This window comes from Nerophis ophidion, linkage group LG18 (assembly GCF_033978795.1).
Source record: "Nerophis ophidion isolate RoL-2023_Sa linkage group LG18, RoL_Noph_v1.0, whole genome shotgun sequence".
NCBI lineage: Eukaryota > Metazoa > Chordata > Actinopteri > Syngnathiformes > Syngnathidae > Nerophis > Nerophis ophidion.
The window spans coordinates 38,349,293-38,362,987 of record NC_084628.1 but is presented as its reverse complement, the minus strand read 5'-3'; the positions used below and the strand labels follow the sequence as shown (position 1 = coordinate 38,362,987).

Below are 13,695 nucleotides of genomic sequence, written 5' to 3'. Positions count from 1 at the left end.
GGTTCGATGGCGGTTTAAGCCATCCCCGTCACTGCCGTTGTGTCCTTGGGTATAACAGTTTACCCACCTGCTCCCAGTGCCACCCACACTGGTTCAAATGTAACTTAGATATTGGGTTTCACTTTTATAAAGTGCTTTGAGTCACTAGAGAAAAGCGCTATATAAATATAATTCACTTCACTTCACACTTCAAATTTTTACACACACTTATTTCATATGTTCACCAGAAGGGGAGAACTTCAAATTTTTACACACACTTGTTATTTTGTATGTTAACCACAGGGGGAGCACTTCAAATTTTTGCGCACACTTGTTATTTTATATGTTGACCAGAGGGGGAGCACTTAAAACGAAGTCGACATAAACAAAGTGATTTTTGGCTACAAGACGAGTGACATTACCGGGGCGGTGTAGCTCGGTTGGTAGAGCGGCCGTGCCAGCAACTTGAGGGTTCCAGGTTCGATGCCCGCTTCAGCCATCCCCGTCACTTCCGTTGTGTCCTTGGGTAAGACACTTTACCCACCTGCTCCCAGTGTCACCCACACTGGTTCAAATGTAACTTAGATATTGGGTTTCACTTATATAAAGCGCTTTGAGTCACTAGAAAAAAGCGCTATATAAACATAATTCACTTCACTTCACATTTTTACACACACTTGTTATTTCATATGTTGACCAGAGGGGGAACACTTTTAAAACCGACACACAGTCAATTTGAAAAATCCCTCCTTTTTGGGACCACCCTAATTTTGATAGATTTCACCAGCAGGGGGTGCAAATGAGACATTGTCTATTACATGCAATGGTTTTCCGTATTGGTACCATGGTTTATGTCCTAACTTGTTCACACCTCCTCATATGAAGGCTACTTTTCCTAGTTGATGTCTCAAAAAGGGTAGAAATTTAAGAACACACACACACATCCTGCGGGTGGGGTGGGTGGTTCCCGTGGCCCCGTGCTGGACGGTCCCTTCCAGGTTTGGGGGGGTGGGCTCGTGGGGGCTTGGTTGCTGGTGGGGCGGAGGCGGTCTTCCTGTCCGGTTGCGGGGAGTCTCTAGGCCACCTCTAACCCACTGGGCAGGGGCGTCCCGCCTTTCTGCCCGTGTGGGGTATGGTCTCTCTCTGGCTTGCGGACTGGCTGTCCCCTGCTTCTCCCGTGCCTTGTCTGTCTGCGGCCTGCTGCTGGCTCTTCTGGCTGCGTGGGGCCGATGGTCCCTGGTTCCCTGGGCACCACACCTGCAGTGGCTGGGGCAATACTCTGGCTCCCACGCACACTGGGAGTCACATATATTGTACATACAAACACACATATACTCACATACACACTGTTATTCATACATACATACATACATACATACATACATACATATATACATACATACATATATACATACATACATATATACATACATACATAGGTACCTACCCTCCCACATATATACACAAATACAGTACATACCTACACACTGTACATATACATTCACTGTACAAACATGCATACCCACATACTGTACATATACAAGTACATATACATACATAGATTCATGCACATAAACACGTTTCATCAGACATAAATTAACGTTGTTGCTCTAGTGCAGGGGTGCCCATTACGTCGATCGCGAGCTACCAGTCGACCGCGGGGGGTGTGTCAGTCGATCTCCAGCCAGGCTTTTAAAAAAAATAGACCTAAAAATTAGTGATCATCAATCTTCACCAAGACGTCACTTAAATGACATTCACGGTACCGGAGGGTCTTGTGAGATGACGCTGGCTGCTGCAAGATCATTATTATGAAAATATGACCGAGAGGAAGGCGAGAAGCACTTTTAATTTCAACAGACTCTCGCGCCGTACCTTCCGTCAAAACTCTAAAGGCCGACTGCACATTTCCTATCTCCACAATAAAAGCCCTGCTTCATGCTGCCTGCGCTAAATAAATACAGAGTCTCGGAAAACTGGCGTGCACAAGCGATCCCTCAGAAAGCTGGCGTGCACATCACTTGTGCACGCCAGCTTTCCGAGACTCTTATTTTGTTAGCGCAGGCAGCATGAAGCAGGGCTTTTATTGTGAAGATAGGAAATGTGCAGTCGGCCTTTAGAGTTTTGACGGAAGGGACGGCGCGAAAGTCTGTTGAAATAAAAAGTGTTTCTCGCCTTCCTCTCTGTCATTTTTTCATAATAATGAACTGGCAGCAGCCAGCGTCATCTCACAAGACCCTCGGGTGCCGTGAATGTCAATCAAGCAAGCTACGGAATTTGCCGCCAATGTTTTTCTTGTAAAGTGTATGGAAGCTGGATGAATTAGATGCCAAAAACCAACCACTTTCATGTGGTATTGTACAGAAAGGACAACTTTTTTTCTCCTCCATTTGAAAATGTGGGCGTTATCATCATTACTGTCTGATTCCAATCAATGCAAGTCATCAGAATCAGGTAATACACCAACTTATATTCTTGTCTTCGTGAAAGAAAGACATCTATATGTGTTACACATGCTTGTATTATCATTAAACACATTTAACTTGTTTACAAAAATGTCTCTTTCATAAATAAATAAATATAAATGATATATATATATGAGGTAGATCCCCTCGAGTTGGTCAATTGAAAAGTAGCTCGCCTGCAGAAAAAGTGTGGGCACCCCTGCTCTAGGGTAAGCCGGGTAACACACGGCACACTGACATATGCCCACATATGAGGTCCTCTCCAAGGTTTCTCCTAGTCATCATTGTCCCTGACGTCCCACTGGGGTGAGTTTTCCTTGCCGTTTATGTGGGCTCTACCGAGGATGTCGTTGTGGTTTGTGCAGCCCTTTGAGACACTTGTGATTTAGAGCTATATAAATAAACATTGATTGATTGATTGATTGACTTGTTCAACACTTGGTGACAGTTATCTAGTAAAAAAAAAAATTTTTAAATATTTTTTTGTCTTTTCTAGGAGTGATGCTGGTGCAAATATGCCCAAGACGGGACAAGCGGTAGGAAATGGATGGATGATTGACTTGCTCAACACTTGGTGACAGTTAGTATAGTAAAAAAAAAATAAATAAATAAATAAAAAATAGTTTTTTCTAGGAGCGATGCTGGTGCAAATATGTCCAAGATGGCACAAGCGGTAGAAAATGGATGGATAATTGATTGATTAATTGACTTGCTCAATACTTGGTGACAGTTAGTATAGTAAAAAAACAACAACACTTTTTTTTGGTCTTTTCTAGGAGCGATGCTGGTGCAAATATGTCCAAGAAGGGACAAGCGGTAGAAAATGGATGGATGGATGATTGATTAATTGACTTGCTCAATACTTAGTGACAGTTAGTATAGTAAAAAAAAATAAAAAATTGTTTTTTCTAGGAGCGATGCTGGTGCAAATATGTCCAAGACGGGACAAGCGGTAGTAAATGGATGGATAATTGATTGATTGATTGACTTGCTCAACACTTGGAGACAGTTAGTATAGTGAAAAAACCAAAAACATATTTTTTTTTTTGTAGGAGTGATGCTGGTGCAATTATGTCCAAGACTGGACAAGCGGTAGTAAATGGATGGATAATTGATTGATTGATTGACTTGCTCAACACTTGGAGACAGTTAGTATAATGAAAAAAACAAAAACATATTTTTTTTTTTGTAGGAGCAATGCTGGTGCAATTATGTCCAAGACTGGACAAGCGGTAGAAAATGGATGGATGATTGATTTATTGATTGATTGACTTGCTCAACACTTGGTGACTGTTAGTATAGTAAAAAAAAAACAAAAAAATGTTTTTTTTGTCTTTTCTAGAAGCGATGCTGGTGCAAATATGTCCAAGACGGGACAAGCGGTAGAAAATGGAGGGATGGATAATTGATTGATTGATTTGCTCAATACTTGGTGACAGTTAGTATAGTGGAAAAAAAAATAAAAAACATTTTTTTTGTCTTTTCTTGGAGCGATGGTGGTGCAAATATGTCCAAGACGGGACAAGCGGTAGGAAATGGATGGATGGATAATTGATTGATTGATTGATTGACTTGCTCAACACTTTGTGACAGTTAGTATAGTAAAAAAAAAAAAACATTTTTTTTTTTTTTTTTTTCTAGGAGCGATGCTGGTGAAAATATGTCCAAGACGGGACAAGCGGTAGGAAATGGATGGATGGATAATTGATTAATTGACTTGCTCAACACTTGGTGACAGTTAGTATAGTAAAAAAAAAATATATATATATTTTTTGTCTTTTCTAGGAGCGATGCTGGTGCAAATATGTCCAAGACGGGACAAGCGGTAGAAAATGGATGGATGATTGACTTGCTCAACACTTGGTGACAGTTAGTATAGTAAAAAAAAATAAAACAATTTTTTTTGTTTTTTTCTCGGAGCGATGCTGGTGCAAATATGTCCAAGACGGGACAAGCGGTAGGAAATGGATGGATGGATAATTGATTGATCGATTGACTTGTTCAACACTTGGTGACAGTTAGTATAGTAAAACAAATAAATGTTTTTTTTTTTTTTTCTAGGAGCGATGCTGGTGCAAATATGTCCAAGACGGGACAAGCGGTAGAAAATGGATGGATGATTGACTTGCTCAACACTTGGTGACAGTTAGTATAGTAAAAAAAAAATATATATATATCTTTGGTCTTTTCTAGGAGCGATGCTGGTGCAAATATGTCCAAGACGGGACAAGCGGTAGGAAATGGATGGATGACTTATTGATTGATTGACTTGCTCAATACTTGGTGACAGTTAGTATAGTAAAAAAAACAAAAACATTTTTTTTTTTTCTAGGAGTGATGCTGGTGCAAATATGTCCAAGACGGGACAAGCGGTAGGAAATGGATGGATGACTTATTGATTGATTGACTTGCTCAATACTTGGTGACAGTTAGTATAGTAAAAAAAAAAATATATATTTTTTTTTTTGTCTTTTCTAGGAGCGATGCTGATGCAAATATGTCCAAGACGGGACAAGCGGTAGGAAATGGATGGATAATTGATTAATTGACTTGCTCAACACTTGGTGACAGTTAGTATAGTAAAAGAAAAAGAAAAAAACATTTTTTTTGTCTTTTCTAGGAGCGATGCTGGCGCAAATATGTCCAAGACGGGACAAGCGGTAGAAAAAGGATGGATAATTGATTGATTAATTGACTTGCTCAATACTTGGTGACAGTTAGTATAGTAAAAAAAAAAAAAAAAAGTTTTTGTTTTTTTCTAGGAGCGATGCTGGTGCAAATATGTCCAAGACGGGACAAGCGGTAGAAAATGGATGGATAATTGATTGATTGATTGACTTGCTCAATACTTGGTGACAGTTAGTATAGTAAAAAAAAAAAAAAAGTTTTTTTTTTTTTTTCTAGGAGCGATGCTGGTGCAAATATGTCCAAGACGGGACAAGCGGTAAAAAATGGATGGATAATTGATTGATTGATTGATTGATTGACCTGTTCAACACTTGGCGACAGTTAGTATAGTAAAAAAATATATATATATATATATTTTTTGTCTTTTCTAGGAGCGATGCTGGTGCAAATATGTCCAAGACGGGACAAGCGGTAGGAAATGGATGGATAATTGATTGATTGATTGATTGACTTGTTAAACACTTGGCGACAGTTAGTATAGTAAAAAAAAAAAAATATATATATTTTTTGTATTTTCTAGGAGCGATGCTGGTGCAAATATGTACAAGACGGCACAAGCGGTAGGAAATGGATGGATGGATGATTGATTGATTGACTTGCTCAACACTTGGTGACAGTTAGTATAGTAAAAAAAAACAAAAAACCTTTTTTTTGGTCTTTTCTAGGAGCGATGCTGGTGCAAATATGTCCAAGACGGGACGAGCGGTAGGAAATGGATGGATGGATGGATGGATAATTCATCGATTGACTTGCTCAACACTTGGTGACAGTTAGCATAGTAAAAGAAAAATAAAAAAACATTTTTTTTGTCTTTTCTAGGAGCGATGCTGGTGCAAATATGTCCAAGACGGGACAAGCGGTAGAAAATGGATGGATGACTTATTGATTGATTGATTGACTTGCTCAACACTTGGTGACAGTTAGTATAGTAAAAAAAAAACAAAAAAATGTTTTTTTTGTCTTTTCTAGAAGCGATGCTGGTGCAAATATGTCCAAGACGGGACAAGCGGTAGAAAATGGATGGATAATTGATTGATTGACTTGCTCAATACTTGGTGACAGTTAGTATAGTAAAAATAAAATAACGCATTTTTTTGTTTGTTTTTTTTTTTAGTGATGCTGGTGCAAATATGTCCAAAACGGGACAAGCGGTAGAAAATGGATGGATGATTGACTTGCTCAACACTTGGTGACAGTTAGTATAGTAAAAAAAAAAAAAAAAGTTTTTGTTTTTTTTCTAGGAGCGATGCTAGTGCAAATATGTCCAAGACGGGACAATCGGTAGGAAATGGATGGATGGATAATTGATTGATTGACTTGCTCAACATTTGGTGACAGTTAGTATAGTAAAAGAAAAATAAAAACAAATTTTTTTGTCTTTTCTAGGAGCGATGCTGGAACAAGACGGGACAAGCGGTAGAAAACGGATGGATGAATGGATGGAGTCAGTGCGCATGATTCTGCGGCTCCACTACTACGGCACGCGCCAACTCACCTTGAATGGGTTCCACTCGCGGGGGGAGCCAATCACCGCCGGGAGGTTCGACTCGCAGCCAATCAGGTGAGAGACGGAGGGGGCGGGACTTGTAGGTAGCGCGAAGGGAGGGGCTGCGCTTCCCTCGCCGGGGCTCCACTGCTCGTAAAAAAAAAAAAAAAAAAAAAAAGGGGGTGGGAAATAAAAATAAAAAAAACCTGCTCCGTGTGTGGCGAGACGAGCGCGGCGGTGCAGGTGCTGTGTCTCACCGGGAGAGGATGCGGACGGAAGGACGGCGGCGGGCAGGGATGAAAGGGAGGCTCGGCGGCGGGGGAGACGACAGCGGACGTGAGAGCAGCAGCAGCAGCGGCGGCCGTCGTCGTCGCTGACGGAAGAGCGGGGCGCAAGGTCGAATATGAGACATTCTGCTCGGACGAAGGGGGCACCTGGCGTGGCGACACTACTATGATTTGGTATGTGGCCGCTCTGATAGCAAGTGTATTCAGCACCAGAGGAACGGCCGCCCAAGGTGAGTTGAAGTACAGCCGCCCGCACGTCGCATGTGTGTGCCCGCCATCTGTACGTGCGCGCGTCTGTGTGCCTGCGTGCGCGCGCGTCTTCCCCGCCATGCCATGTCTTCTATTCCCCCCACCCCCCCTTTCTTTTTTTTTTTAGTGAGTGAATGTAACCGTTGACCGTGTTGTCTCTCCATCGGTCCGGCCGAGGCCTGCGTGCACGGCGGCGTAGCCCCGTTTGACGACTCCTGAAAAAGGGGTGTGACCGTCTGAGACCCCCCCCCCCCCGGATGGAAAAGTAGCTAAATAATGCATTTTGTCTCAGATAAAATGCTCACCATCGGCTCCTTGTGCACTAGGTTCCTGCATGTCCATCCATCCATCCACCGCTTATTCCCTTTCGGGGTCGCGGGGGGCGCTGGCGCCTATCTCAGCTACAATCGGGCGGAAGGCAGGGTACACCCTGGACAAGTCGCCACCTCATCGCAGGGTTCCTGCATGTAACATGTCATAATATACATATATACATATATGTATATGCGGCTGCGTGATGTAAGGCAGGGGTCGCCGACGCGGCGCCCGCAAGGACCAGATGAGTCGCCCGCTGGCCTGTTCTAAAAATAGCTCAAATAGCAGCACTTACCAGTGAGCTGCCTCTATTTTTTGAAATTGTATTTATTTACTAGCAAGCTAATCTCGCTTTGCTCGACATTTTTAATTCTAAGAGAGACAGAACTCAAGTAGAATTTGAAAATGGGACGGCGTGGCGCAGTGGAAGAGTGGCTGTACGCAAATCCGAGGGTCCCTGGTTCAATCCCCACCTAGTACCAACCTCGCCACGTCCGTTGTGTCCTGAGCAAGACACTTGGGTTGTACTTGTATAGCGCTTTTCAACCTTCAAGGTACTCAAAGGGCTTTGACACTATTTCCACATTCAAATAGAAGTTGAAAATGGGACGGCGTGGCACAGTGGAAGAGTGGCTGTACCCAACCCCGAGGGTCCCTGGTTCAATCCCCACCTAGTACCAACCTCGCCACGTCCGTTGTGTCCTGAGCAAGACACTTGGGTTGTACTTGTATAGCGCTTTTCAACCTTCAAGGTACTCAAAGGGCTTTGACACTATTTCCACATTCAAATAGAACTTGAAAATGGGACGGCGTGGCACAGTGTACCCAACCCCGAGGGTTCCTGGTTCAATCCCCACCTAGTACCAACCTCGCCACGTCCGTTGTGTCCTGAGCAAGACACTTGGGTTGTACTTGTATAGCGCTTTTCAACCTTCAAGGTACTCAAAAGGGCTTTGACAGTATTTCCACATTCAAATAGAACTTGAAAATGGGACGGCGTAGCGCAGTTGAAGAGTGGCTGTACCCAACCCCGAGGGTCCCTGGTTCAATCCCCACCTAGTACCAACCTCGCCACGTCCGTTGTGTCCTGAGCAAGACACTTAGGTTGTACTTGTATAGCGCTTTTCAACCTTCAAGGTACTCAAAGGGCTTTGACACTATTTCCACATTCAAATAGAACTTGAAAATGGGACGGCGTGGCACAGTGGAAGAGTGGCTGTACGCAAACCCGAGGGTCCCTGGTTCAATCCCCACCTAGTACCGACCTCGCCACGTCCGTTGTGTCCTGAGCAAGACACTTGGGTTGTACTTGTATAGCGCTTTTCAACCTTCAAGGTACTCAAAGGGCTTTGACACTATTTTCACATTCAAATAGAACTTGAAAATGGGACGGCGTGGCACAGTGGAAGAGTGGCTGTACCCAACCCCGAGGGTCCCTGGTTCAATCCCCACCTAGTACCAACCTCGCCACGTCCGTTGTGTCCTGAGCAAGACACTTGGGTTGTACTTGTATAGCGCTTTTCAACCTTCAACGTACTCAAAAGGGCTTTGACACTATTTCCACATTCAAATAGAACTTGAAAATGGGACGGCGTGGCACAGTGGAAGAGTGGCTGTACCCAACCCCGAGGGTCCCTGGTTCAATCCCCACCTAGTACCAACCTCGCCATGTCCGTTGTGTCCTGAGCAAGACACTTGGGTTGTACTTGTATAGCGCTTTTCAACCTTCAAGGTACTCAAAGGGCTTTGACACTATTTCCACATTCAAATAGAACTTGAAAATGGGACGGCGTGGCACAGTGGAAGAGTGGCTGTACCCAACCCCGAAGGTCCCTGGTTCAATCCCCACCTAGTACCAACCTCGCCACGTCCGTTGTGTCCTGAGCAAGACACTTGGGTTGTACTTGTATAGCGCTTTTCAACCTTCAAGGTACTCAAAGGGCTTTGACACTATTTCCACATTCAAATAGAACTTGAAAATGGGACGGCGTGGCACAGTGTACCCAACCCCGAGGGTCCCTGGTTCAATCCCCACCTAGTACCAACCTCGCCACGTCCGTTGTGTCCTGAGCAAGACACTTGGGTTGTACTTGTATAGCGCTTTTCAACCTTCAAGGTACTCAAAGGGGTTTGACACTATTTCCACATTCAAATAGAACTTGAAAATGGGACGGCGTGGCACAGTGTACCCAACCCCGAGGGTCCCTGGTTCAATCCCCACCTAGTACCAACCTCGCCACGTCCGATGTGTCCTGAGCAAGACACTTGGGTTGTACTTGTATAGCGCTTTTCAACCTTCAAGGTACTCAAAGGGCTTTGACACTATTTCCACATTCAAATAGAACTTGAAAATGGGACGGCGTGGCACAGTGTACCCAACCCCGAGGGTCCCTGGTTCAATCCCCACCTAGTACCAACCTCGCCACGTCCGTTGTGTCCTGAGCAAGACACTTGGGTTGTACTTGTATAGCGCTTTTCAACCTTCAAGGTACTCAAAGGGGTTTGACACTATTTCCACATTCAAATAGAACTTGAAAATGGGACGGCGTGGCACAGTGTACCCAACCCCGAGGGTCCCTGGTTCAATCCCCACCTAGTACCAACCTCGCCACGTCCGTTGTGTCCTGAGCAAGACACTTGGGTTGTACTTGTATAGCGCTTTTCAACCTTCAAGGTACTCAAAGGGCTTTGACACAATTTCCACATTAACACACTGATGGAGGGAGCTGCCAAGCAAGGCACTAACCAGCGCTCATCAGGAGCAAGGGTGAAGTGTCTTGCCCAGGGACACAACGGCAGTGATTAGGATGGCAGAAGCGGGAGTTGAACCTGCAACCCTCTGGTTGCTGCTGGTTAGCGCCTTGCATGGCAGCTCCCTCCATCGGTGTGTGAATGTGTGTGTGAATGGGTAAATGTATCAAAGCGCTTTGAGTACCTTCAAGGTAGAAAAGCGCTATACAAGTAAAACCCATTTATAATTTATTTAAAATCCAAGAAAATATTTTAAAGGCCTACACTGAAAAAACTTACTTTTTGGTGCTGTAAACTCTATTAGAGTAACTGTCATTATTTATACCTAATATTTTTAACATTCAGTAAGAACTAGAGTTTCTTAAGTAAAATTAAACATTTTATTAACGTAATACATGAATTATGGGGGAAGAGTAAGTTTTCAATCAATCAATCAATCAATCAATCATCCATCCATCCATCCATTTTCTACCGCTTATTCCCTTTCGGGGTCGCGGGGGGCGCTGGCGCCTATCTCAGCTACAATCGGGCGGAAGGCAGGGTACACCCTGGACAAGTCGCCAGCTCATCGCAGGGCCAACACAGATAGACAGACAACATTCACACTCACATTCACACACTAGTGTAAAATTAATCTTAATGAGGAAAAATTACTAATGATGTGCCATAAATTCTTTTTTTAATTTTTTCAAAAAGATTCGAATTAGCTAGTTTTTCTCTTCTTTTTTTTCAGTTGAATTTTGTATTTTAAAGAGTCGAAAGTGACGATAAACTATATTCAAAATTTAATTTTCTTTTTTTTCCTGTTTTCTCCTCTTTTGAACCGTTCAATTAAGTTTTTTTTTCATCATTTATTCTCTACAAAAGACTGAAATACCAATTTTTTTATATATAGATAGATTTATTTATTAAAGGTAAATTGAGCAAATTGGCTATTTCTGGCAATGTATTTAAGTGTGTATCAAACTGGTAGCCCTTTGCATTAATCAGTACCCAAGAAGTAGCTCTTGGTTTCAAAAAGGTTGGTGACCACTGATGTAAGGCATGAAATGACGCCGTAGTACTCATGTGTGGACAGATGTACTTACTTAACCTTGCTTTCCCGTTCACGTCCGGACGAGGGAGACAGGCGCCAAGCTGTTGCCTGGTAACTGATCCTAGAGTACCCCCCCCTCCCCACCCACCATCTCCCCAACTGCATACCCAGTCAAAACTGGTCTGCATGCACACAACCAAGGCCCCGTTTACGCACTAATGTTATCCGGGGTAAATCCCGCCTAATCTTAACCTTGTCCACGGCGTTGAAGACAATCCGTCCCCCTCCCCTCGTACGCACGCGCGGAAAAACGAAATGTGCTGTCGTAGTCGCCTCCAGTGTGCAAGTTCCTAAATATGACTTATCTGAAAAATACCCAGCGTTGAGGTATTTCAATGAACTGGAATCCAGTGCGCTGTGGGGCCCTGTTTGTTGCGAATCACACCTGAAACATCATCCATCCATCTTCTTCCGCTTATCCGAGGTTGGGTCGCGGGGGCAACAGCCTAAGCAGGGAAGCCCAGACTTCCCTCTCCCCAGCCGCTTCGTCCAGCTCCTTCCGGGGGATCCCGAGGCCTTCCCAGGCTAGCCGGCAGAAAGCAGTCTTCCCAAGGTGTTGACACGGACTACAAGGGCGGAGTTGCGCAAATTTTCAAGACTTATGCAGATCCCAAATACACATCAGTTGGTACCATAGGTTAAGAAAAGTTGCTTTTGCATAATAATGCAAAACAAAATGCCAGATATGTCTTACGTTAAACACACACCATAATAATACTACTATGTTGAAGCACAGTACAATCCATCAAGCGGTCCTACTAAAACATTTTGAAATGATTTTTGAACGCCGTGTGTCCATCCATCCATCTTCTTCCACTTATCCGAGGTTGGGTCGCGGGGGCAACAGCCTAAGTCAGCAACAAAAAGCTGAAAATATGACAGAGTATCTAGGAGGGTGTCCCTTCCAGAAGGCCCACCTGGCTTGGATCAACACCCGGTTAAGAAACATGAAAAAAGTCCCTCTATTTAATGGAAGTCAGCAAAAAAAGCTGTAAATATGACGGAGTATCTAGGGAAGGCCAGACTTCCCTCTCCCCAGCCGCTTCGTCCAGCTCCTCCCGGGGGATCCCGAGGCGTTCCCAGGCTAGCCGGCAGAAAACAGTCTTCCCAACGTGTCCTGGGTCTTCCCCGTGGCCTCCTACTGGTCGGACGTGCCCGAAACACCTCCCGAGGGAGGCGTTCAGGTGGCATCCTGACCAGATCCCCGAACCACCTCATCTGGATTTTTGAGCTCCCCCGGATGACAGAACTTCTCACCCTATCTCTAAGGGAGATAGTACTTCTCACCTTATCATTGAAACACTGTTTTAATGATGTTCAGACTTTACTTCAATCAATAACGGAGCAGCATCTCCTCATCCGTGGCTCACTCGTGCAAAATCGACGCCGGAAATGTGTCCCGTGAAAAACCGTTCGACCGGAACGCTTTTATAACAAAATTTCCTTGGGTGAATAATGTAAACTCACTACACCGGTATGTTTTAGCGCTTTCATGGCGAGTTTACTGACAGATATAAGTACGAACTTTACACGACTTTATATTACAAATGGCAACAGTGGAGGATGAATGTCACTTAACAAGAAGATAGAGAAAAAGAAGAAGCTTATTGACTACGGTGTTGACACGGACTACAAGGGCGGACTTGCGCAAAATTTCAAGACTTATGCAGATCCCAAATACACATCAGCAGGTACTATAGGTTAAGAAAAGTCGCTTTTGCATAAAAATGCGAAACAAAATGCCATATATGTCTTACTTTATGCACAGACCTAAATAATACTCCTATGCTGAAGCACAGTACAATCCATCAAGCGGTGCGGCTTCATAGCTTATCAAAGTCCTACTAAAACATTTTGAAATGATTTTTGAACGCCGTGTGTCTATCCATCCATCCATCTTCTTCCGCTTATCCGAGGTCTGGTCGCGGGGGCAGCAGCCTAAGTAGGGAAGCCCAGACTTCCCTCTCCCCAGCCATTTCGTCCAGCTCCTCCCGGGAGACATAGTCTTCCCAACGTGTCTTGGGTCTTCCCCGTGGCCTCCTACCGGTCGTACGTGCCCGAAACACCTCCCTAGGGAGGCGTTCGGGTGGCATCTTGACCAGATGCCCAAACCACCTCATCTGGCTCCTCTCCATGTGGAGGAGCAGCGGCTTTACTTTGAGCTGCCCCCGGATGACAGAGCTTCCCACCCTATCTCTAAGGGAGAGACCCCGCCTTGTCCCTATACACAAAACAAAAGTCGTTATCTGTCCATGTCAGAGATTATAAATATATTTGTGTCGTCCTCTTTGTGGGATTCATTGACAAGTTGACTGACCCTGTAGTGGAAACGCTAACCAAGTTTCAACTGAGATTTCCATCAAATTAAAATGTGGCTGT

General features: G+C 44.2%; 1 protein-coding gene and 1 long non-coding RNA gene across 3 annotated transcripts in view; one reads left to right on the top strand and one right to left on the bottom strand.

Annotated features, from left to right (window-relative positions):
• Nucleotides 1–387: 387 nt before the first annotated feature.
• On the bottom strand, nt 388–6,713 carry LOC133537396 (uncharacterized). Its single transcript, XR_009802691.1, has 2 exons — nt 6,628–6,713; nt 388–1,258 (listed from the first exon to the last, which is right to left on the bottom strand). It is a non-coding gene; the product is annotated as an uncharacterized LOC133537396 (long non-coding RNA).
• A 101-nt stretch (nt 6,714–6,814) lies between these two features.
• The window catches only part of igsf9ba (immunoglobulin superfamily, member 9Ba), a 226,255-nt gene continuing 219,374 nt past the window's right edge, over nt 6,815–13,695 (top strand). Inside the window, exon 1 of one of the 2 annotated variants that reach the window (XM_061878079.1) lies at nt 6,815–7,135. In XM_061878079.1, coding sequence (XP_061734063.1) covers nt 7,072–7,135 — 64 coding nt within the window. In that variant the 5' untranslated portion in view covers nt 6,815–7,071. The remainder of the gene's footprint in view (nt 7,136–13,695) is intronic. The other variant, XM_061878080.1, reaches the window with a different exon arrangement.